The sequence below is a fragment of the Cataglyphis hispanica genome, chromosome 19 (genome assembly GCF_021464435.1).
Source record: "Cataglyphis hispanica isolate Lineage 1 chromosome 19, ULB_Chis1_1.0, whole genome shotgun sequence".
NCBI lineage: Eukaryota > Metazoa > Arthropoda > Insecta > Hymenoptera > Formicidae > Cataglyphis > Cataglyphis hispanica.
Genome location: NC_065972.1, coordinates 3,495,350 through 3,521,297, shown reverse-complemented (window position 1 = coordinate 3,521,297; position 25,948 = coordinate 3,495,350). Strand labels below are relative to the sequence as shown.

The window sequence follows — 25,948 nt, the reverse complement described above, 5'->3', positions numbered from 1 at the left end:
GTCTTCAGCTTTGCCGAGCGCATCTTAAAGTCTCGTGGGATTTAAAAGGAATTTTCTGTCGAATTGACATTTGAATAATTTTTTATTTTATTATGTGAATATGTTTAAATATATTTAAATCTTTTAAATCATATATAATGATTTGTTTTAGATTCCGTTAAAAAAAAGAAAAAATTTTCGTTAAGCTGAATAAAAAAATTAAATTTTATTGAAAATTGCACTAAATTGACATAAGATTAACGATTCTTTTCTAATTCTTAAATTGCTGAAATATTTTAATTTTTTTTTATTAATTTAATAATTATTTATCTTAATTGAACTTAATAATTAACTAAGTACATATATATGTACACGATTAAAATAAAAGAGATAGTAAAATGCATGATAATTGATGGAAACTCGAAGAAACAGAAATCGACTCGACATTCGATCGCTGTTCCGAGGCAAGATCTATCGAGGATATCTACGTGATGAAGATATTAACATAGAAGATGTGAGAGAGAAAGAGAGGTAATATCGCTTTGCACATCTGGCGAATTGGTCGGCCATGCGGAAGAGTGAGTACGAACGGCGTCGGAACAGCGGCGGCAATCATCGACTGCGAAGATCAGGACGAGGATATATGTATGTCGGCAACACACCTCGAGGAGCACATCCTCCGCGTTCCTGATCGATCGCGGTCATTAGGTGTAATTAGTCGAGAGGCGAATTGGCGCAGCATCCTCGCCAGGGGGCATGACTTATGACGGCATTCTCCGAACTTTTGTTTCGCGAATGAAATCTAGTAGAGCTTTATAAAAGCGACTTAAGGACGAAATAATTATCGCGCAGCTTCCGATGCTTGCGCGATGACAAAAGATCGCGGATCGGCTATTTGGCGATGTCGTAAAAGACAGGGGGTCAACTTCCGGACACTCGTAAGACCTTTTCATTAGCGTACAATTAATACGTATGGTCTCTTGGACCAGCGACATACGATGTGTTATTATTAAGGAAGCACAATTGCCACTAGACGTAAGGATTGATTAAGATAAGAATTTTAATTGTTCAATTTTTAATTAGCGAAATTTTTCACATCACTCATTTTTTATTTATGTAGTAAATTATTTATATACTTAATTATATAGTCTCGCACATACATTTTGTATTACACAACGATATATTAATTACTGACACGTTAACACATGATATCTATGAAAAAAATTCAACTAATTTTTTTGGCGAAGATAATGAAATAAAAGTGAGCTGAAATTACGCTCGTAAAATTATGATCGATTAATTGACTTTTTAATTGAGTTATAAGTCGGATTAAATGATATTCCCTTTCCCTTATCTCTTTTACAATATCAATTATAATGATTATAAACGGGAGTTCCTTTATCTTTCATCGAAAAAAATAGGCTTACGTAATCGATACGTAAGCCGCTTTTAGGCCACCTTAAGCGAGTGATTAATAGCGGAACCTAATTAATGTAAATGAACGGCCTCAGTCGATTCTAGTGAGATGACGTTTCTGTCCTCCCCCTCCCCCCCTCCCCCCTGTCGCACCTTCCCTCGTTTCATTTCGTGAATGGCCGTCATTTCTACGTAAATCGTGTAGTTATATTAGGTGGGTATTGTATTAAACGGCCGAGGAGAACTTCCATAAAGTAGATGCAGACGAAAAATTGTATATAATATTTGAAATATGAATGAAATGAATGGGACTCGACATTTTTTCAATAGCGCAATAAAATTATACAAGGTATTCCTTGCACATTTATAATATTAAGTTATAAATTGTGTTACAGACGTTTGAAGTGAGACTTGTTAATTTATTTAATAACAGATTTTAATTAATTAATGGCTGAATTCATTGGAGTAAAATTTAATTTGGTTGTAAAATAAGAGGGTGATAAAAATTATATATAAATGAATTACTTTAACTATTATAGTATGTGAAATAAAATTATACAATTAAGATTTGTATGCAGAGAGAGAGAGAGGAGATAATCACATTTTTTGACGAGATACGAGTGAAAATATGTGGATCTTCTATCTTTATTTTTTTTAATTGCAAAGAATTACATTTAGTTTTAGCTAAAAAATTCTAACCTTTTTTTTTCGCTGATACAGCAAGATTTCTGAATCTAAATTGCACGGCAAATTGCGCAGCAAATTGTACGCACGAGCGAATATGCTCGCTTTTAATCCGTCGCTATTACGAGAACAATCTGCGACGGATTTTCAGGTAGGACGACTATCATGATATCGATCGGGGGGGATGAGCATTGAGACGAATACTGAAAGCGGCTAAAACACGGCTTCTGTAGTCTCTTTTAGTATTGTTTGCCCCGTTCTATCGAGAATCCTTCACATTAAGTTTCCCTCCCTCTCTATTCAAGATAAGCACAGGTGCATTATGAAGAAGAGAGAAACGGAAGGAGACAATAATCGAGAACGGCTGCGTAATTTACGGGGTGTTCTCAAATTTATCTACAATTTTTATGAATTAAAAAAAATTTACATTTCTATTTTTTTCCTTCATACAAGTTAATAAATCTTATTTAAAGAATTAATTTTGTAATTTTATTTCTTGTATAATTAATTTGATAAATTAAAAACTGGAAAATCTGAAGATTAATTTATCCATGGATGTATTTATTTAAAATATAAAAACTTAATCTAAACTATATCTAAAATGTGTAAAATAATAATGTATATTAAGAGAAAATTTATTTTTACGATGAAATAAGACGAATAGTGACTTGCTCAGTTTCTAGATATTGCACCCTGTATATTGCACATTGTACTGTGATTAAGGACTCCGCGATGCGATTTTTCGACGAAGTTTCCGATAACGATTTATAATTTCTCTCCGGTACGTTGATTAACCCTTTGAGGCGATTTTTGCTCGGTTGCTCGTTCTATGTTGAAGTCTTTAAATTCCTCGAGAGCCGGATTTCGAATGGTATATCAATATGACACGACCTTCTCGTACATTATTTTAAAACAATTTCTTTTACGACATTAAATATTTCTTTAAATAAATTCTTTAAGACTGAAGAATAATTAAAATCTATTTGAAATTATTAAGTTTTTTTTATCTATATGCATATATAATAATAAATTGAAGACATTATATACGATATATAAATATGTACATATTATTTGGATTTTTGATATAGATTTTTAAATCTGAATTAAAAAGATTTTAAAAATGTGTAATTTCTTATATATTTAATTTTTATTAATTTTATATTTTTTTATATTAAAGTTTTATTAATTTTATTATTATTTTTATATATTTTAATTTAGAAAAAGACTTATCACTGTTGATTGCAAAACGCTTTAAAAAGTTTGGTAAATAAAATATTAATAAATTCATTTTTTAAATCTTCTTAAAATAAATATATATAAATAGGACTTTATTAACGTAAAAAAATTTCCTAATTTTATATCTCCTATTATATATATATATCTTCGTTATTATAGATCGTCAGTTATTATGGGACTACGTTCGAATAAATATAGATATCGGCAAATATAAATCCTCGAAGATGGCATCCAATCGGGATAACGACCTCGAGTACGGCTACGAAACTCGTCACTATTATCTTAATTATATCGAGCCGACCTCGGCATCGGTTTCTGATTCTTTTCAAACACGATCGTCCATCTCGTACTGCAAGCTATTCTCTCGATTATCTCAATTGCACATCATCGTTACTTCTCGCGTGCAACGTGTCTTCATTTTCTCTCTCTCTCTCTCTCTCTCTCTCTTTCCACGATACTGCAACCGAGAATCGAAGAATAATGATGAGATAATTGCAATTTTTTTATAAGAGAGAGAGAGAGAGAGAGAAAGAAATATATTATATATGTGCGATCATGGCGCAGAGAGTTGTGTGCTTGCTTTCTGGATTAAAATCTAGCCGGAAACATCGAATATAATCGATCGTCACTTTTTAAAGAACGAACCATCGAAAATATCTTATGAAGAAAACCTCTTTAATCTGGGCCGTTTGGAATCGGCGTTAAACTGTAGGTCCCATTGATGGAAAATTATAAAAAAATGCACATCTTAGATATATAAAAAAATTACTACTTTCTGACAAGAGACTGTGGAGGATGTATAATAATTATGCAAATCGAGTTTAAAAGAAAAAATTGATGCAATGAAGAAAAGAAGGCAAGAAGAAAAGTGTTCGGAAATGCTGCAAAGAAATGTAAAAACTTTTAATGTAAAATTTAAACTATGTTATATAGAATAATATTTGTTTACACATTTGTTTGTAGCATCTCCAAACTCTTTCTCTATCTTGTTTTTTTTTTACTTGATTTGCGTAATATTATATATTCTCTACGTATATCTACAATATGCGCCCTTTTAATTTTTCGCAAATATATACGATCTACAATTGATGTACGGCCTAGATTAGAGAAATTCTCTTGGCACGAATACTCTCGGTGGTTTGCCGATTTTCTTCCGAGAGGCAATCGAATATATTTGATTTCTGGCTGGATTTGAACCTTGAATCCGAGCCTTTCATCAATACAAAGAGCAGACGCACAGCTCTTTGTGCCACGATCGCACATGAATTTTTAAAGAGATATGTCATTTGATTATATCTGTTTGAAATTTAAATAATAATTAAACTTTTCCAAATTATTTTTAAAATAACTCGACAAATATGGGATAAATTATTTAAAAATTTATATGCGTTGATATTTTTTTTTGTTTTAAGAATAACATTTTTATTGTAAAAATACGGAGAGCAAATTAAAATCAATTATTATGTAAATAAGTATATAATAAGTAACTGTTAACTGAAATTAAAATTAATGAAAACAAAATTAGAATTATTAGTAAATCTAAAATTAATATTGACAAGTATGTAATGTTAATATTGGCAATTAAATTCGTGAGTGTCATTAATCTAGAGACAAATATGTATATTATCTGCAAAGAGCGCGTTTTATTGTCTGAAAAACCGGCTGCATTAGGCTGCAAAATTCTTAAAACTCGAAAAGGAAATTATTCAGAAAGCTAACATTTTTATTTTATATCTCTTTATTTCATAATTTATAATATTATAAAATTTTTCAATATATTCTCTTTTAATTTTTAATTCAAAATAGGTATTGAAGATAGATATTGTATATGATTTCTAATATAATTATATTATTTTTCTATTCGTCATTACAGTCATTAATGTACGCTTTGATAATAATCGAGATTTTCTTTCTACTGCGATTCTCCTGGAGAATTTCAGCGGAGCAAATGTAGTTATAGCCCCTCGTAAAGAGAGTCGCGGTTTCCTTATTATCGCGTTCTACGCACCTGCCTTCTCCAAGGCAATTGGTATTTTTTTTCCAAGGAAAGACGAGGTAATAGTCGGTCGAAGACGTTATTCTTCCAAGGAGAACAAAACGATTATTGGCACTTTTCACGTGAAGCTATCTCATATCCAGTGACGTTGATAATACTGTGGCTGACCGAGCTAATCTTTCATTCGTCTGCTTCGTATCAATGCATATCTGTTCCGATTATCCCGCGTTCTTTTATCCGAATGATCGGGCCTTCGCGAATTTCCTATAATTCTATCCGTGATCTCATCTTGTTATTAACCTTGGAACATCATACTGATGAATCCTGATCTTTATACGATAAGCTGAATCTCTCATGACATTTCTTTTGCACTTCTTAAGGAGTTTTGAAACATGATAATTTTTTCTAGCTTTAAAAAAATTGATTGAACATGGAAGAAAGAAAATTGAGTAAAATGAGATTCGCTGGATCTGAAGGTGACGTTTGAGATTGGCTTTTGAATTATGCTTGAGGACTTGAAAATTTTTATGAGATATTTCTGCCATTCTTTTTTTCCGGTTCTTAATAAATTATATAAAATTTATATAAAAGTTTTTGGAACAATATAATCCGCTTTCGTATGAAAGATAATTTTTATCTTTTTAATAACTCTTACCTTTATCAGAACTTTATTTGAATTGTCGAAATAAAAAGCGAAGAAATAACCGCGAGATAGATCTTGCATGACAAACTCAAATTACGTTCTATGGATTGCTATAATCATCTATAATGATTATATACCATGATTAGGCGAGTTAATTAATCTACTCCGCTTTGAACCTACGCCTCTATAACCACATTACGTCGATATTGGCGATTGTCTCTCAGGGATTTATTGCGGAAAATTTGCAGCTGCATCAGTTGACACAAAACAAATACGAACACGATTATCTTTCTCTTTATAACTTTCATGATATTTAAATAGATCGTTTAAATAAGAACAAAATGTGAGGATAGTAAAAAAAATTTAAACAAATAATCTATAAATAAAAATACACGAGAGGCAATTACGGAAAATTAGAAGGCAAATACGTCAGCGTAAAATGCAGAAAGCCATTCTGTTTCTCAACGATCAGATATCGTGATATGGAAAATATCGAAAAATATATTGGGTAGACGCGAAAATAAAAGTACACGTGGAAGATACATAAATAAGTTTATGATTATTTGATAAATTTTGAATTAATTTTGCGATTTAATTGAATGTAATTTTTTACCATCTTATAATGTAAAGACGTATTTATAAAGTCAAGTAAGAGGAATAAAGTATTATAATTCATCACCTTTAAAGCACAAAATTTGGAAGAAGCTTCTATTCAATTTTCGCATTCTCTCTGAGAATAGAAGTTGCCTTTAATTTCGATCTCAAAAAATCCAATCCTTAAATATTATAATATACCCTGTATACATGGGGCGTGAATAACTGTACCCGAGCCGACGTGCATAAATTAACGTTGTATTACAGGATGTTGCGCGAGCGCGTTGCATGCGAATTTAAATGAGGCCGCTTGGTGAAAATCCGATTTCGCACCGTGTGCCATCGGATTTTCGTATTCACGATCGGTGGTTTACGTATTCGCACAACGGTGAGAATTAGAGAAATTAAATTACATATTAAATTAACCGAATTAATTAAAAAAATTGAAAAAAATACATATATATATCAATTACGTTTTCGAAACTTGAAACTCTTGAAACAAGCAAAAGATATTGTATTCCTAGAAATTGCTTAATAATTAAAATAATTGCTTAATATAATGATTAGCATTAGAATACAAAAGGAAAAATGGGCTTAATAAAAGGGTAGCGTAGAAAACAAAGAGCGAATAAGAAAGAACAGAATCTTAAAAAAAAAATCCTTCAATTAAAAAATTTCTTATTATGAAGATTCTTTATTCGCGCTCTGTTTTCTGCACTAAGCTCTTATCAGCCCGTCTTTCCTTTGTGTTGTATATATTTATTAAAATTGTTTTTTTTATTTTGATTGTTATAATAATGACTTTTATATTTATAACTAATATGCTCATTGCATATTTATTGCAAAATTTGAATATTCATTGCACAAAACTTGTATGTGTATAAAACTTGTAGCGTGTTTTATATCTAATATTTATATAGACTTTTTGAATCAAAGTTCGCTTATTCACTTTGTATTAGATATGCGAGCATCTAAGATTTACCTGTTGCCTGCAACACTATACTGTTCTGTAAACACTAATTTATGTTTATATAATTATTTGCTAACCGGATCAATTTGCAAGGTGTAATTAAATACGAATGGACGTAGGTAAGGCACAATTTATAAATTATAAGATTGTTCTCGATTTTGTTCCTTGAGGAATCCGCTGTGTTATCACTTATCTAATTCTATAAGAGATTTTCTATTTTCTAGAACTAGAATACTATACACACGTTTTAAAGGGGGATGAGGTATTTTGTTTTTTTGGCTCTCTTGTTACTCTACGATAAAACTATTGTATTACGATAAATCTATCTTGGAATGAAAATCAAGCCATTAAAAATATTCCGATCGTTTTGAGAAGTAAAATGGCAATCGAATAGATTTCAAATAAAATATTAAAGGCTGAAAAACGCACGTACGCAAAAATCATTTAATTATATTATTCAAAATACAATTATGAGAATATAATTAGGCAATCAAAATAAATATGTAATATTTTAATATAAAATATCAAAGAGCGTTAAATATATATATAAATCATAATATATATATTTTTAATATAATATAAAACTTAAAGTGAAAAAGAGATTTAAATAAATTTATCTCTCATACACATTTTAATTTTTTCGAATCTAATTTTCCGCATTGAATTTCAATTTTTTGTAAATAATTTGTATTTATTCAAACATACAATTATATATTTGAAGAGTCGAGCTATGACGCAAAGCTCTCTTAATTTCCAGCGCACGATCGGAATTTTTTAATGGCTTCGGAATTTTTTAATGGCAACGGGGAGCATACAGGGGATGTTTCGAAGTATCACGTTCGATGATCGAGTTTGTGCTGGTGGACTCACCAAATTGTCTGGATGCAGGTGATGGCCGTAATCCCTGGGATTACCTCGCGATCCGCCCGGCGAGCTGTGCCTGCGACCTCCTCGTCCGTTCTCGATCTCGTCATCGTAATCCTGGAAAAAAAGGAATAAACCATGTTTCTCTCTTATATCGTTTTGATTGCGAAAAAGTTTCTTTTTTTCTTTCTACATTTCGGCAATATGATTTTTCGCCGGGGACAGAAAAATCGCGATTTCCGACTTTCTAGGCGTATCCCTTCGAATCCTTTTATCTATACGGTGTTCCCTTCGCGTAATTTTATAATTTACGCGCGTTTTTTTGATCTTTAATTTATAATTTATATTCTTATATGCAAATAAAATTAAAATGATGTACTTAAATAAAATTGCATGATAATTGACGTTATACTAACTTTAAAAAGATCCATTCAATATTATCGAAAAGTTTCTATTTAATTATTTAAAATTTTTTTCATTTTCTGCATCTTATTTTATTTCCAAATTTTTGATTTCCGCTTCGCATCTTTAATTGAGGATCACCGCAGCGCGATAGTTCGTAAAGAATACGCCCGCAGTACCTGATTGTCGCACTCGTCATCGTTGGAGAGGGCGAGGTCGGAGGTCGTCACTTGGTGCTGCTGCGCCCTCCTGCAGCCCACTCTGCAATTGGCAAAATTTTTCATTTCAGAACCCGCCCGCCGCCCCGCCACCGCTCGCATCAATCGCGCGCCTCATCTATTATCGCTTATCGGTGCCATTATCGGGACGATTCCTCAGACGAAGATTAATCGCCCCGATCGGGAAACAAAGGGGAGGTGATCCGAATGGAAGTGGCCAAAAGTTCGCGAGGTTCGCCATTTTTTTGAAACTCAATTTGCCATTTATCGAAAGCCTGTAATTGACAGCTGTAATTTCGAAAGTCACTTGGAATTTTTGATTCAAGGAGATGCTCGCAAAGCGAACTTGACAGTCCTAGAATAGTTTCATCACGAGCCAACCCTTCGTCTCGAGTATTGTTTTGTTCTATAAACGACAATAAGTACTTCTTGGCGGATGACATCGCTAAAGTTTTTAGAGTAAGCGCAACTTTACAGGATTGCATTTTTGGAGCATCGGATAATGTATTATTTATTGCGAATTACTCATCGATTGAATCTGAATGATCAATTTTTTTTAGAGATATATATTTATATATATATTTATATACATATATTGAGATTTTTACATCCGAATATACCCAGAGTCAGGGAAATAAAGCTTGCGTAACGAGATGGCTTGAGAAGCGAGACAACTTTTGATGAATGATCGACGATCAGTCGATGATTGGCCAACGACAAACATTGATTCACTCTCGATGATGGTTTAAAGTAAGAGGTTGTACAGGCGAATTCTCACCCAGAAAAGATAGAAAGCAATATGGAACATTTGAAGATTACGAGGCGCCAACCATCAAAGCTACGATTTTTGTAGCCGCGATTCATACAGTTTGTTTTTGAATCACATCATTGCCAGTATAAATGTTTTCCATCGCGATCGTTCAGTACGATTGACTTCAGATCGCAGGTAGCATGAATTTTTTTTAAATCACTTTTTCACTTATTTTCGAATTATTTGATTTAATTTTTTTTTTAAATTTTATATTTAATTTTCTCGACAGAAAAAAAATTTAATTCTGTTTTTATGTTCCTTTATACACATATTATTATTACATAAATTACTTTTCTTTAAAAATTAATTAATTTTTATTATATATATGCGAAGAACAGAAAGAGCAATTTTTATACAGGGTGCTAAATTTCAAACATAACAGGCGAATATCTCGATAACTAAATGAAATATCGAGATTCGATTTTCTTGACGCGTCCATCCAGATTCTTTTTATTAAAATTTGTCCGCCTCGAAATAATACAATCTAAAAAAAAACCGGATTTTGACATTTTATTTATTTATCAAGATATTTGGCCTGCTATGTTTGAAATTTAGCACCCTGTATATTATCGATTGAGTTCGCAAAACGGGCGCGTTTAAATATTTGGCAGTAGAAAAAAAAATTATGTTTTACAATGATGACAAATCGATTCACACACAGCGTTTTAGGCGTTTATTTATGTTTGTTATTGTTGCGTACGCAAGTCCGTCGTGTTGTCATTCGTGTGACAAGACTCGAGGCGACAAGTAGTAACAGATATCTTCCCATGTTCGATCATATTTTACGAACAATTAGCAAGCATTATCAGCTTGCAGGATTAATTCGATTTGCACGATTAAATATTTGTATTAAACCACGGCGATAGCTATTATATGTCGAAACAAATATTTTCCGCAATTTATTTATTAGAATAGAAATCGATAAAAGACGGAAATTATGAATTCTGTCGCGACATTTATTTATAAACGATAATTAGTTCCTTAATAATTCGTATATACATCTCTCGAATTCGAATATATTTCGTGTTGCGATTAATGAATCGATCGAGTGATTAATAATTAATTTCTTAATGCTTTGAAAACGCATTTGCACCATTTATGTAATATTATATATTTTTTATAATCGCAGGCAGCTTTTTTAAATCACTTTTATATTTACTATTTATTTTTAATAGATTACTTACTATTTTTTTTTTATTTTATGATATTTAATTTTCTCGATTGAAAAGAAGAAATTGAATTTTATTTGATTACATATTATTATTACATAAATTACTTTGTAAAATAATTAAATAAATAAATTTTTGTATATATGTAAAATAGGAAAAGCGATTTTTTGTTTAATTATATATTATTGATAAAATTTGTAAAATGAGCGCGTTTAAATATTTGGCAGGAAAGAAATTGTTTTGTAATGATAATAAATTGACTAGAGTTCACATAGCTTTAGGCGTTTGTTTATATTTGATGTTTGTTATTGAGAGTTACGTACGCAAGTTTGTCGTGTTGTTATTTGTGTGGCAAGTCTCGAAGCGACAAGTAGTAAGAAGAATCTTCCCATGTTCGATTATTTGTTATCAACAATTAGCAATCAGCTTGTAGAATTAATTAACTTTACGATTAAATATTCGTATTAAACATACCAAGACAGCTATTTATGGAAACAAATATTTCGCGCAATTTATTTATTAGAATAGAAACGATAAAAGACAGAAATTATGAATTATTATTCTATTGTGACATATTTATAAACGATAATTAGTTTCTTAATAATTCGCATATACATCTTCAATATATCTCGTATATTCGTAATTTTTATAAATTAAAAAAAAAGTTTTAACAGAAAGTTTTACAGAATACATAAAGGTTTCTCTCTCTCTAATTCTCTAAATCGAATAAATGAATTAAATTAATCCGCGTACGAGATTTATCTCGTATTGCGATTAATAATTGGTCGAATAATTAATAATTAATTTTTGATTTGTTGAGCAAAATGCATTTGCGGCATTTATGTAATATTAGATATTTTTTATATATTTTATAATATATTTTACAATCCATTCCATAAATAAGAAAGTATTTTACAGCGGCAGGAATTAGTCGACACTCGGTCTTTCCTTTGGAGCATATCTATATTGCATCCTTGTCGAAGAAAAGGAAATTGCAATAAAGATATAATTTCTTAATCATAAATTATATTGTATTACAAAATTATATAATATATAATCCCTCCCATTGGGTACACCTTGACGTTGGTGGGAGGGCCCAGTACCTGGAAGGTTTATCCCGAAGGGGAAGCTAAGTACCCAAACGCGGTTTCTTAACGCTTCCGATCGACTTTCGCGTTTATAATTAGTTCGCGAGTGCAAAAATATCGCGCATCCGTGATGAAACATCGTCGCATTATAATTTTAATTCCGGGAGTGCCGTGCAAAGTATCGCGTTCGGGAGTGCCGTAAAAAAAAAAAGGATCGCGCGCTTGTTTTTATCGTGCGGCGTAATAAACTTTTCGCGAGTTAGCTGAACTTTTTGAGTGCCCAACGATGCCGATGATCCTAATGATCCTGATAATCTGAGAGGAGGAACTGAGAGGAGGAGGAGGCCCAGGAGGTATCGGGCGCCGGCGGAGCAACCCTGGAGTGAGTATTTATTAAATTAATACATATATATATATATATATATATATATATATATATTTATATATTAAATTAATATATATATATTAATCGTTATGAATTGCGTGCGCAGATTAATTTGATTCTTTTATTCGATTTAGACGAGAGAGAAAAACTTTTATATAAATTCTGTAAAAGTTTCTATTAAAACTTTTCTTTTTTAATTTATGAAAATTATTTTATTATATATCTGCTTATTATACGCATAAAATTTGATGCGTGCAAGGATAATTTTTTGAAATATTATTTACTTCGGACGCTACTATAATATGGACCTTTTGTTTAAATGTTACAGATCAACGTAGCTTCAATACCGTCAACTCCGCTGTTGCGCATCGGTCGGTGAGTGAGAAACTTTTATCTTTTTTACAGGTAACGATCTTTCTAAAGATCAGAAATGTAGATGCGATATCTTAAACTGGATGGATTAAAAAATATTCGGCTGAATATTTCATCCTGGATATATATTATAAATACGATGACTGATAAATTTATAATTACAAGATAATATTACACAACACTGAATATATTTTGATAAAAAAATATAATATTTATTTTTTAAAATTTGAATAAAAATCAAGTTATACATATTGCTCAAATTTAAAATTTATAAAAATTTTAATAGAAAATTTAATATAATTATTTATCATCAAATTTTTCTTATTAATTTTTTTTTTTTTAAATAACGCAGGATCTTATGAGAAAAATATGAAGACAATATTTTTCTTTAATATAACGTAGCGAAATACAAAGTTTCTTCTCCAGAATCGAGAAAGACGGTTTTTATCTCGGAAAAAAGTTCTTAGAGCCCGTCGGTCCGACAAGAGGAGCAGAGATTGAGGTAGAAAGATTAGATCGCAGAGACACAAAGACACATAGGCATATATTGAAATCAGGGAGACTCGCAGGATCAAAAGCAATACGTCCTCGCGTTCCTTTCATTCTGTGCGTTATCGCGAAGCGAGCGAACTATCACGTGAAAGCTATGAAAGCTTGCGCGGAATTTCATCTTCCTCCGTGCGACATTCAGAATCATATCTCGCCGACCGCCACGCGTTCGCTATCGATTCCCGCAAAATTTCCTTTCATGCAATCCAATGCAGATTTCGTGCAGTTATTCCCGGAGAAATTTGACGTGGATTCAAGTATAACATAATAGAAAAAAATTGCGATAGAAACGCGAATATGTTTGATTTTTTTATGCATTTCGGTTTTTATTTACGCGACAAGAAAATAGAGGACAATAATAATAAAATAATTTAATTATATAATTATATTTTTATTTTATAATTATATTTATATTTTATTTATTTATATAATTTTATAATTAAGATTTATATATAGAACGAAGCTTCTGTCAAAGTATTTTTATCATTTTCATTATTTTAAATCAACTAATTAATAATAATTGTGATGATAAAAATTTTACCATTCATAATGATCATGAATAATAATGATAAAAAAATCTTTTTTAAATTCTTTTTCTGCTAATTATTTCATCTCATTCAGTCAGTATTAATAATTGATCGAATAAAGGAAAGTTTGTTATTAGAATTCCTTTTTAACAATGCGAATTATTTTCACTCGTGTTAACAATAAATATTAAATAAATATCAAACGCCTTTTGTTTGAATAATTGAAAATTCTCTCATGGGAAGATCTTTTATTTAGATTAATTAATATTCCATTTATGCGATTGTGTATTAATTGAAGCGATAAATATATTCTTCTCTTCTGTTAATAATAATCGTGGGACGTTTTCACATTTTGCCGGCGTAACGCCGTAAAATTGAAAGCCCACTGGCATCGTCGCGACGATGACGTGTCGAGTGACTCGTATCGCGGCAGGAAATGAGAACAAGTGAAAACTATCGTGTACTCGCGACTAAATCCACCTCAATTATCGATTTCCTTCCCACGCAACGCCACGTGCAAGAGATCACCTTTGCAGTGATTCGCCCTTCGCGCGCGCTCGTTTCGCAGATTTCCACCAGAGAACAACACCCTCTCAAAATCTTAATTTTGTAAAGCCTCTCGAATTTATAGATATTTCAAGTCAGAACTCTCTGTTGCACGAATACAAAGGTTAAAAGGAAAACCATATATGTTTATGTTTTATTATATTATATCTTAATAAACTCTTGAATAACGATTAGTTTGATAAGATTAATCTCTTTTGAAATTATTTAGTTTAAAAATAAAATTTTTTAAACTAAAATTATTATAATCAATTTTTGACAGATATTAATTAATTTGACACATTATATTCTATAAAATATATAATTTGCAATTTATATAAAATGAGTGAAAAACGTTTCAATGATTTCGATCATTGACAAGGATGTATAAATCGATGTTTAAACACGAGATTGATGACAGACGAAGAAATTGATTTCTTTAGATATCTAGTGCGAAATTAAATTTCGTCACTCGATCACAGAACTTACTTCCGAATCGTCTTCAAAAATGGCAATTATATAACTTTTTATTAGTTTCTCCAGTATAGTTTTATATAACGTAACATGTAATCATCAACTTTTTAATACTGATCTAAGACGATTCTTTGGAAATAAATTCTTTTCGATTGAGTTATTATAAATCGATCAATAATGCAATAATAATAAAAAGTGATTAGCATTGCTTCTGACTTTGTCAAGAGCGAAAGTGACAGTCATTTTAGCGTCTCGGTAATTAGTGAAGGTGAGGTGCATTGAACTGTTGCTGAAGTGCCCTGTACGTATCCAGTCTGTCTGTTTACATACCTGGGTTCTCAGCTACTGGTTTGAGAATGCTGAAGAGAAGGGGTCGGGATGCTGATCTTGGTGAAACGAGGATGATGCGGCGAAGGGGAGGGGAATGAGAAAACAGGAACGATGTAGAGCGGGAAATGAAGTATCAATGTATCGCGTATCTTACAGAGAAACGCCATTATATTAATCCTTCCCTGCTTGTGGAAGCCGCTTTGAGATTTTTTTTTTTTTAGCCAACCTGCGATCCTCTCGCTCGAATCTTCGCGAGCTTCGCGAAACTACAGCTCCTTGCGAGCGCGACTGCTCGCCGAACGAAACGAAGTGTAATCAGCTGTTTGTCAATTTTGTGGCCGTTATGCCGCGTAATCTTCTCGAAAATGAATTATTGCTCCTTATATAGGATGTTTTATAATCATGTGCATTTTGCGCTCTCTAATTTGCTATTTATAATATTTCCCATATTTTTAATATTTTTTTGAGTATTTGAAAAAAAAGTTTGGAATTTAATTTTTGTTGAAAAACATTCCGAGCACTTGTACTTAATAAACTCGTAGTTATTCGGATGAAAATGATCGCAAGGGAGTTAGTGTGCTCTTTGTTAATAAAACAGCTCGCGTACACGATAATCTCAAACGGCATGTGACGGGGATGATTTTAACGCGAGAAGCAAAAGGGGTGGGTGGGTGGGTGGGTGGGTGGGGAAGGTTGTGGTAGAAATTAACGCTGGAAGGACCGCTGCCGCCATTTTCCAGCCAGCATCTCGTCATTTCATTCATTAATTTTCTCGACAGTCGCGAAGAATTTTTCTTACCGAACCCGGGACTTGTAAATAGCTCGGAATCGCAATCTTTTCTCGACACGCAACGATCACGGCGCCGATTAATGAAATGGCGGATCGCTGTCCTTCCGGCGTTAAAGAGATCATTCGGTCGACCTGGTCCTGGGCATGTCGGCCCCGAGACCGCTGTCCTCGCTTGGCGATCTATACTCCTGGCTATCCCGCGGTAGAAGAGGGCCCGTCACTCCTAGGGGGTCTCCCTCGACGTCCACCAGTCGTCCCGGACGGCAACCGGGCACACCCCTCTGTGAGAAATCATCAGATGTCCTGTCATGCCGTGCGCCCTTTCCCTTACCGCGTAAAAAAGAGAAGAGTGCTTTTTTTCTTTCTTTTTTTCTCTTTTCGAACGAGGGGCGACCGACCGATCGATGATTTTATCGGCGCGCTGGTTGGATGATACAGGGAAATGTCACGTTTCCGCGGCCGTTTCAGGGTCCGATCTTTATCAACGAGTCCGCAAATTCATTTGTTAACAACGTATTGGTGAACATCATTTTTATTTTCCTATATGAATTTTTTTAATTTTTAAAAGTGATAAATTAATTTTTACGATAGGAAAGAGAGAAAGTTTAATTAAAAACAAAATTATAATATTAATCAAATAGTGCGATAATCAATAATAATCAAAATAGAATTAATAATAATATATAATAAAAATTAAAATAGAATCATTATAAAATATAATAAAGAAAATTTTTATTTAAGTTTCTAAATATGTGAAATATAGATATAACAAAAATTAAGAATTATTATATAACAATATAATAAAAAAAAAATTAAAATATAAATATATATGTATATATTAATAAAATAAAATGAAATTAACAAAATATAACACAAGCAACAAAATTAAGATTATCAAAGTAATAAATGAATTTCTGACTGAATGTGATAACGCATAATTATTATCAGTAGTAATAAATTTAAGTACACGTGATGTACAAATGTTCGTTCATTCGCTTAGATTTTTTTCATTCGTCTCGAAAAAATATGACGTCAGAGTTTATTTACCTCGGGCGTCGAATCGTGATAGCCCATCTGGTACATTATTCATTGTGGTACTCGAGGAAATTAAAATCGACGAAATTAATAATCGCACAATAATCCATCATCGATCGACGTGTCGCACGTCGCCCGGTAACATTTGTCTCCGTGTGTGCAGCTGACACTTGATTTACGACGCTCTTTACCGAGGTCTACTGATGCCTTTCTAAGGCATTATCGGAGAGGCCAAGAGAAAATAATCTACAAACGATCCGCGATCTTATTTATGTCGATAGCGTCGCAAATCGAGTGTTGATCACTCGAAAAAAAAACAGTCGCGTTTTGTTTTGTATGTAATATTCGTGCGAAGCGTTATATTTTTTCGAAAAACGGCCTTCTTTCTCGCAAAATTTGTGATCGCGCTTGGCTCGAATTTTTCACGAGATCGCGAAACGAAACGAAACGAAACGAAATGTTTCCTGTTGTGTTGCTTCTAGTGAGAGGAGGGAGGAAGATGGAGAGCTCAGCAGTTTTTTCTACTTATTCGTTTTTTTTTTTAACAGCAAGCATCTAACAGATCGTATCCGACTAACAATGAGAAGGGAAAGAATGCATGTGCAAGAGATAGCGTTTTTTTTTTTCATAATGAGAAACTTTAATTAGACCCTCGCTTTAATTGCAGCAAAGAGAGAGCGGCAATCATATATAGAATATAATAAAATTATTATTAAAGCGTAATTATAATTATAATTCAAGTGTAGCGTGTTATGCAATATAAAAGTGCATTGTGCAATATGTATTATTTATATTTATATTTTTATGCTTAAAATTTAATTTCTAAATAATTATGCAACACATGACACCTAATGTTTTTTTTTTCCAATTATCCGCTATCGATTCCTTCGATTGTAAGAGATATATAATATAATTAAATATATCTTTTTTCAAATACACGAAAAAGAAAATAGATAATGAATTAAGATATCAATATCGAAGGAATCGATAATTTTCAAATTGTTGACAAACACTGATTAATCGCAGGGAGCAAGAGCGCTATAAGCAAGATTGTAAAAATAATAGAAATAGCGTTAGCGGTGAATAAGAGTCGAGAAAAGAAGAAGGAGAAAAGTGTAGAAAATAGAAGTAGAAAATGCGCATATAATTCTAGAGAAAATTCTAGAGAAAAGAAGAGAAAGATGGGCCGAGAAAAAAAGCTGCGCTTGGACGAACAAAATTCGTTCGGACCGATGTCGCACCGATTAAACAAATAGCGTAATTAATCAATACGCAACGAATTTTACTAATCGATTTACTACAAACTTATTTTGTTATTAAAAATGTAGGGAATTATATACGAAATACGGAAATTAAAAATTAGAAATTAAATAAAACAAGAAGAAAAAACAGGGTATGAGAAAAGAATGGATGCACATTAACTTAAGCATTATGATTTTTCTCTGCATTTTTCCAGTGTTATTATGTCCAATTTAGAGCTTGTTAAAAAAAACTAGAGATTACCCGTATATTTTTTTTTTTTAGTTAAAAAAAAAATCTAAAAATATGTCATTAAAAAATTTATAATAGTTTTCACAAAATGTGACATTAAAAAACTAGAGATTACCCGTATATCTTTTTTAGTTAAAAAAAAAAATCTAAAAATATGTCATTTAAAAATTTATAATAGTTTTCATAAAATGTGACATTAGAAATTTATCAGAATATTATATCGTATGGCACAAATAGAAATCGAACAAAGTTGATTGTCGGCATGTCGTTTATCCAACAGACTTGATATTTCCTTGTACAAGAGCGAGCTTTTTTTATTGATTGTCGTCAAGCAGCTGTTATCCTCGGTGAGAAAGAGAAGGAAAGAGATAGTGAGAAAGAGACGAAGGGATATTGCAAGTCATTTTTCCTGACAGACGAGTCATGCTTTGTCATCAGAGGAGAGAAGATAACGACAGACCGGAACGATCAAACGCGGAATTAGAATCGATCGTCATGACGATCGCGCTCTCTCTCTCTCTCTCTCTCATTCTTTCTTTCGATCGAGAGCGATGTGAAGGATTTTTTTGCCAATCGATCTCCAGGAGATTATCACGAGAATTCCCTGCCAAGAGATCCTCCATTCTCTCTGAGAGAGAGCATCTTCCTCTATTTGCGTGGCGTATTCTCCGTTCCCTCGCACCTCTCCAATTCGATACTCGATCGCGGATTTCCATTTTTCTTCAACTGTCAGTGGCATCTGTCTCGGTCACCGATAACGAACGATAACGATAAATACTTGCCGCTTATATCAATCCTTTTCAAGGATTCGTTTTTTATGTTAAAAGTCTTTCTTGTTATTTCGCCGCAATTTGTTGCATATAATATATATATAAGAATAACTATAAATTATTATTCAAAATTTATCAGAATATGAAATTATTTTATGAAGGATCCATAGAAAAATATAAATTTATATAAGCATTACAATAATTATTAATTTTCATTATCAATTTAATTTATGCACGAAATAATTTTCTTTTCAAATTTATGTCTCATAAACATATTTATCGCTTAAAATGATGGTAAATATGTAATATTCAGATAAATAATATTTCTCATTTAATGTAAAAAGGCAGCAATTATTCTGAGTTATCATTCTCTACAGACTATTACGAATTACGGCGCTTTTATTACGGATCAACGTGAAACGTTTCTCTTGAGATTAACCGCTCTTTGCTTCGCAAAATTTCGCTCGTTCTCGGCGAGACGACAATTTTTCTAACGCCGCAATTGTTCTAGATTAAGAACGCGTGCACGCGTGACGAGGAACTTTTTCGGGAAATATTTCTTTGCTTTGGCTTTTTCCCCGTGAAAGTCCATCGACAACAAGGACGGAATACAAAGCGATTCTCTTAATGTCTTAACAATTAAGGTGAATAGAGATCCATAGAATAGTGAGTGAGGGAGTAAAGAGAGAGAAAAAAAGTCGGTACTCTATACATCGTCGTATCGTAGAGAGAGATGAGAAGAATAAAAAAAAAACGTACGTGTTGTCTCTCTGTGCTCGTACATAACAATGCGCGCAAACGCGCGTGTGATCCGCAGAGTTTAAACGCGTGTAAATGTGCCAGTGTCCTTTGTAAGCTCGGGGGGACATGAATAGAGTGTCGTAAGGATAGGTTCAACTTACCGGAAGATCGTGCAGCGAGGGAGTCACTATCAAATCCGAGTGAGCGCGGTCGCCTTTTCTCTAAAAAGGAGAGAAAAACGAAAAGCGCCGTTTTAGAAATCATCTCGAGCCTTCCGATTTTCTTTGGAAAACGTTTTCCTTCTCTTATCGTGCAACGCGTTTCAATGAAATAAAGTTTTAGATTATAAGACAATTAATTAAAGTTAAATTATGAAATTTTGAAAAAAATTTATTCGCGAATATTAATTTAAAAAAGATATTCTTAAATTGTTCAGAGAAGTCGTTAGATATTTTAAAAGTGGCGGATTGTATAATTCTACGGTTTATTCATTTCAATTTAAAAATGAATAATGCATTAATAGTTCAAATCCCTTTTCTATCTCTCTTCTTCTTTCAAGTACAAATTTATTAAAAATGTTAAAAGAAAATTAATTTTTCAAAATTATAATTTTAGATGTATTTTTATATATTAATATAAATAATACATAATAATAGGTTTCTGAAAGTTTCTTTAAAAATTAATTGATTATAAAGCTTAATATAAATTTTGTTATAAAGAGAGAAAGAGAGAGAGAGAGAGAGAAAATATTTTTACAATAAAACTTATTTGATATTAATATATGTTAAATAAAATTCTGTAAAATGTTAGACATACGTTTTCTTTAACTTTGCAAACTCTAATAATATTTTTATTCCGTATGAATATTTTTAAAATTTTTGTCTTGTCAAATTATCTTAGAAATTATTTAAAAACTTACCCTGGCTATTCGGGGTCGATAGACGAGATCGTCGAAGGCCGATTTGTCCTTGTTGTCGATGAGCTCCCTAAGCTCTGTCAGTAGTGTCAGCTTCTCATGGGTGTTGAGCAAATCGGCCAGACTGACGACTAGTTCCTCTATCGTCAGCCTCCGCGTCCTGTAGTCCGCCAGAAGTTGAGAGAGTGCGGCTCTCTCGCTCCTGGCAAGGACGACTCTTGCCTTCTCCTCCACCATGGCGGCGGTGGCCGCCGAAACTGTATGAAAGCCACTTCGATGTCTCCACTCGTTTGTGCTACTCCTTGATTTTCATTGAAAAATCCATCAGATATGTTACGTGAAAATAAATAAACTTAAAAAAAATGTGTGTATGTGTGAAAGGAAAATTTAATTCGTTTAAAATGATTTCTTGCGATAGAGTAATTAATTTCTGATTTTGTAGTTAAACATTATTACATGCGTTTTAAATTTAAATTAAAAATGATTTATGTGATATTTGTCGAGAATATGCTCATACATATGATTTTAATTAAACAGATTTTATTCAATATTCATGATTTATTGATTCATGATTTAATTAATGTCAACATATGCCAACATTATTCTTTCATTATTATAGCAGATTAAATTACGATTTTACTATGTGATCGATTAATATTATCATATTATGAAAATAGAATTAAAGAGGATTTAAAAATTATTTTTAATTTAAAAATAAGATTTTTTCCCCAGTTCTTTCAGAATAAGTAGCATCTAAATATTAAATATGAAAATAATAAGACAATAAAAACACACATCCATATAAATTATGATACACACATATGCATTATAAAAAAGGTTATTTATTTTATAATTTATATTATATAATATAAAGAAATTATTCAAAAAAACATTAAAGGTTGATAAAAAAAAAAAAAACAAATAAAAATTCATAAAGAATATGTATGCGACTTACGCGGGACTAGGTGGTCGATGATTCCCGGGGCTCTCTAGCAAAGGATCGTGCTCGGGATAACGGGCGGTCGGCGGGATCACTATAGGTTGACTGGTGGTACAGGAATGGGGAACCTTGCCGACATCGCGTATCAATAAACTCATCCTCTTGTTAGTCTTCAATATCTGGACAGCTTCGTCGTGCGTGGCCTCCTCGAAATTTTGCCCGTTCACCTCGATGATTTGATCGCCCACCTGCGATTATTCAAAAGACGCCTCAAATTAAAATTAAGATCGAAAATCATAGGAGTGAAGTTTTTAAATAAACAGGCTAACATCTTTATAAGATTAATAGTTATTAATAAATTAATTAATAAAAAAAATATACATAAGTAAATGAAATAAATAACTCATAATTAAGTAATATTTTTATTTAATTACGAGTGAAGAATAATAATTAAATTATTTGTATTTTGCTGGGGGAACGGAATATATTATTCAAAACTATTACTTAATATAATAATTAATATATAGAGAAAGAAAATTATGTGTGAGATTTTTTATTAAAAATGATAGCTCTTGATTTTATTTTGACATATTAAGATATTTTTTATTTTGACATTTTTAATTATATGGACTCTAAGAGATAAATATCGCGCATATCGAATTTATTCTAAAGAGTCTCCTAAGACTCTCGGGATCAGGAGAGATTAAAATCTAGCGGAAAAGGCGTGATTCTCACGAGGAGGCCGGCGCGATCGGCGACGCTGTCCTTGTCGACGCCCGTGACGTAAATTCCAAGGCCGTATTCGAGGCCACCCCGGATCATCAGGCCCAAGGACTGGCCGGGTTCGATGCACAATTCGACCTTTCGCGTCCTCGGAGCGTAGCGAGAATCGCGGGGTGGATGAAGGGGTGGCGGGGACGCTGGACGACCTTGGCGATCCATCCAGCTGCAGGACTGCTGCCGACCCGACGCCGACCAGACGGGGTGACCGCCCCGGCAGCGGGGGTCCAGTGCGGGCCCCCGCACGGTCATGCTCAAGGTCCTGCAGGACTTCAGCATCTGTAGCAATGCGAAAAATAATATACAATGTCGATATACATTAAACTGAATACAACTGAAAAAAGATGGGCGTGTAATCTGATTGAGAAGCCAAATTTGCAGAAGCTTGATCGATATTTTTTATAATTATTGGTAATTAAAAATATTTAATGAATGTATCTTTTGATAAGAAATATTAACGAGATTTTACATTTTTTTTAGAATTTTTTTAAACTTTTGAATCAAAATTTATCGAATATTTTTCTTCAGTTATATTAACTCCTAGTAAATTAAAAATCTTGATATATTTATATTACTGTTATAAAATTTAATGTTAGAATATTTAAATTTTGAATTTTGAAACTTTTGCAAAAAATTGTATTATGTGTCGAACGATTTTTAAAACTTCGCAAAATATTTTTTATTTTACTTTGCACTTAATATGACATATTTTTTACTATAATGTTATTATTTAAAAAAAAAAAAAAAAACAGTTTGACATTTTTTACAGTCGATTTCTTACGAAAATACGCAGCGAGAGGGTTGATGAAAAGGGGGAGGGGGGAGTGATAGAATATTTTTAAAATGGACCTCCTTTAGATCGACGTAGTAAATAATATCAACGAGAAGAGACAGCGCGTTTCGCGTTTCGATGACGCCACTCGGCAGCCAGGAGGATATCGATCCTTCTGGTTAGAGCCTGTGACGTCATATCCTACCCTATCCTTGACCCAGCTCGGATCACGTCCTTTAGGATCTTTTTCGCGGTTCGTAAGATGCGAAGTCTCCCGCAGCATCTCGAAGCAGGTTTTCCCGCGCGAGAACGCGAAGAATCTTCCATGAGGAAAAGTTGTTATTTTCCGCTCACAGTCGTACAACGTCAGATGTCAAGGAAATATAAAAATGTCATTTTTGCGACGGGATCGCGGGGTCGCATTTCATAAATATGCTCGCAACTTGATCCCATGGATGCGTTTCTAGAAATATCGTAAACTGTCTCCGTCTGTCTCTCATCATCTAGCTTTGTGTGCTCTCTGTATTTTTATGTAAAATAGATATGTCATGTTACATTCGAAAGACGTCCGAAATGAAATTTTCAAAATTCTTTTTGTCTCTGTTATAGCGGATTTTATTAATTCTTCTGAAAACAGATCTTTTTCATTGATTTTTAAGTTTGAAATAATTCAGTTTATTTACAATTTTATATTATTGGTTTATGAATTTATTCTTATCTTGAATTTATTCTTATCTTGTCTTAAATTTTTATCCATTTTTCTTAGTATATGAAAATCTTGTATACTTTATTGTTTTAATATTTTATTCGATAATTTTTTTTCTACGTAAAAAAATATTCTTAATTGCTATCTTTATTAATAATAATTAATAATTGACTAATTTCTCGATTAATTTGAAAAATGTAAATTAATTCATAGTTTTTTATATCCCTTTAATTATCTTACTATTTATCAACAATTTAAATTCGTGATCTTTCATCTCTCTATGATTTAATTTTTCTTATAAATATAATTTTTATTTTTAACAGCGTTTTATTATCGATTAATTTTATTTGAAACTTTCATATCAGTCTGATTTACGATAGTCTCTTATCACGGCGTGTTATTACATATTAGGTATATACGAGAGAAATTAATGTTAGATAAACTATCGAGAAGACATATTGATGAATCGTTCGGCGATTCCGTGATTAGCATCCATTTGCGAACGTGGCTAAATAATTTATGAGAAAAAAAAGAAAGTAGAAACAGACCGTTCGGAGAGATAGGCTCAGAAACTATCGTTGTCATGTTCAGGATTTGACACCCGCGACATTATCGTACGGTCATATTTTTAGCCAGCAATAATCTAGATATAATCGGTCCAGAAGTTATGATGCTATATCCATTAGACATCCTTCTGATCGTTTTCTCCGACAAGATCTGCGCTTTCTGGGTCAGCCAAATCGATTGTATGTCTCTTCGCATAGTCAATGATGAACTGTAAAAGTTACAGTTTCCGACGTTTTAGAGCAAGCTTCTATGGACAAAGTCTGCGAAAGCTTTTTTTTTTATATTTGATGGAAAAAAAAATTTTTTTTGAAATATTATCATCTTTTATCAACAATTTAAATTCATAATCTTTTGTCTCTCTTTGGTTTAACTTTTGTTAAAAATGTAATTTTTAATTTTCTTTTTATATTAAATAGCATTCAATATCGTCGGTTTTAAGGAGTTTTAAGGAGCTCTAATTTGGAAGTTTATTATTAATGTGGAGGTCATTTTTAGAATCTTAAAAAATATATAATATTTATATTAATTGATAGAGTCACGCGCAAATATAATATTACGAATTCTCTCTCTAACAAGATTCATGATCGAAAATTTTGGGGCAAGTAAATAGCATTCGGCTATTCTTTTCCTTTTTGAAGAAGAGCAACAGCAGTAGCATTCGCGGAAGCTTCGCGTATTATGTAAAGAGACTAAACGAGACGGGGGAGTTGGCCGGAGGGCGCCGGGACGCCTGGCGCCGCTACGTCGTCATCGTCCTCGTCGTCGTCAACGTCGTCGTGATTCGAAGGAGCAAAAGAGCGAAAAAAAAAACGACGTAGCTTCTCTCGAATATGTTGTTTGCTTAGCACGCGAGCATCTCGACGAGCCATTATGAGATAACGAGTCTCGTCGCCATCGTTATCCTTCACAGCCTCTCTTTGATCCCATTAATCGATACTTCCAAAGGATCGCGTTTCGATTCCGCAAATCGAAAAGTTAAGTTTACGGAAAATAAACATTATACACGAGACTGATTATAAACTGTCAGCAAATATTATTCAAGATTGCAAAGAAAATATAAATTTATTTTTTTTTTAAATCGGAGTCGATCTTTGAATTATCGAGATCATTTTTGTCAAGTGGATATTAATTATCTATTTCGCGAAAGCGTGAAATATTTCATTGGATAAAAAATGACGCAGACATTTTGG

General features: G+C 32.4%; 1 protein-coding gene across 6 annotated transcripts in view; it reads right to left on the bottom strand.

Annotated features, from left to right (window-relative positions):
- Window positions 1–25,948, bottom strand: part of LOC126856620 (whirlin) — a 70,548-nt gene that overhangs the window by 20,732 nt on the left and 23,868 nt on the right. For 3 of the 6 annotated variants that reach the window (XM_050605293.1, XM_050605296.1, XM_050605295.1), the window contains exons 5-11: window positions 22,669–22,992; window positions 21,949–22,181; window positions 20,997–21,294; window positions 20,239–20,298; window positions 16,173–16,366; window positions 8,964–9,045; window positions 8,389–8,499 (exon numbers count right to left, since the gene is read on the bottom strand). In XM_050605293.1, coding sequence (XP_050461250.1) covers window positions 8,389–8,499; window positions 8,964–9,045; window positions 16,173–16,366; window positions 20,239–20,298; window positions 20,997–21,294; window positions 21,949–22,181; window positions 22,669–22,992 — 1,302 coding nt within the window. The remainder of the gene's footprint in view (window positions 1–8,388; window positions 8,500–8,963; window positions 9,046–16,172; window positions 16,367–20,238; window positions 20,299–20,996; window positions 21,295–21,948; window positions 22,182–22,668; window positions 22,993–25,948) is intronic. The other 3 variants (XM_050605294.1, XM_050605297.1, XM_050605298.1) reach the window with 2 other exon arrangements.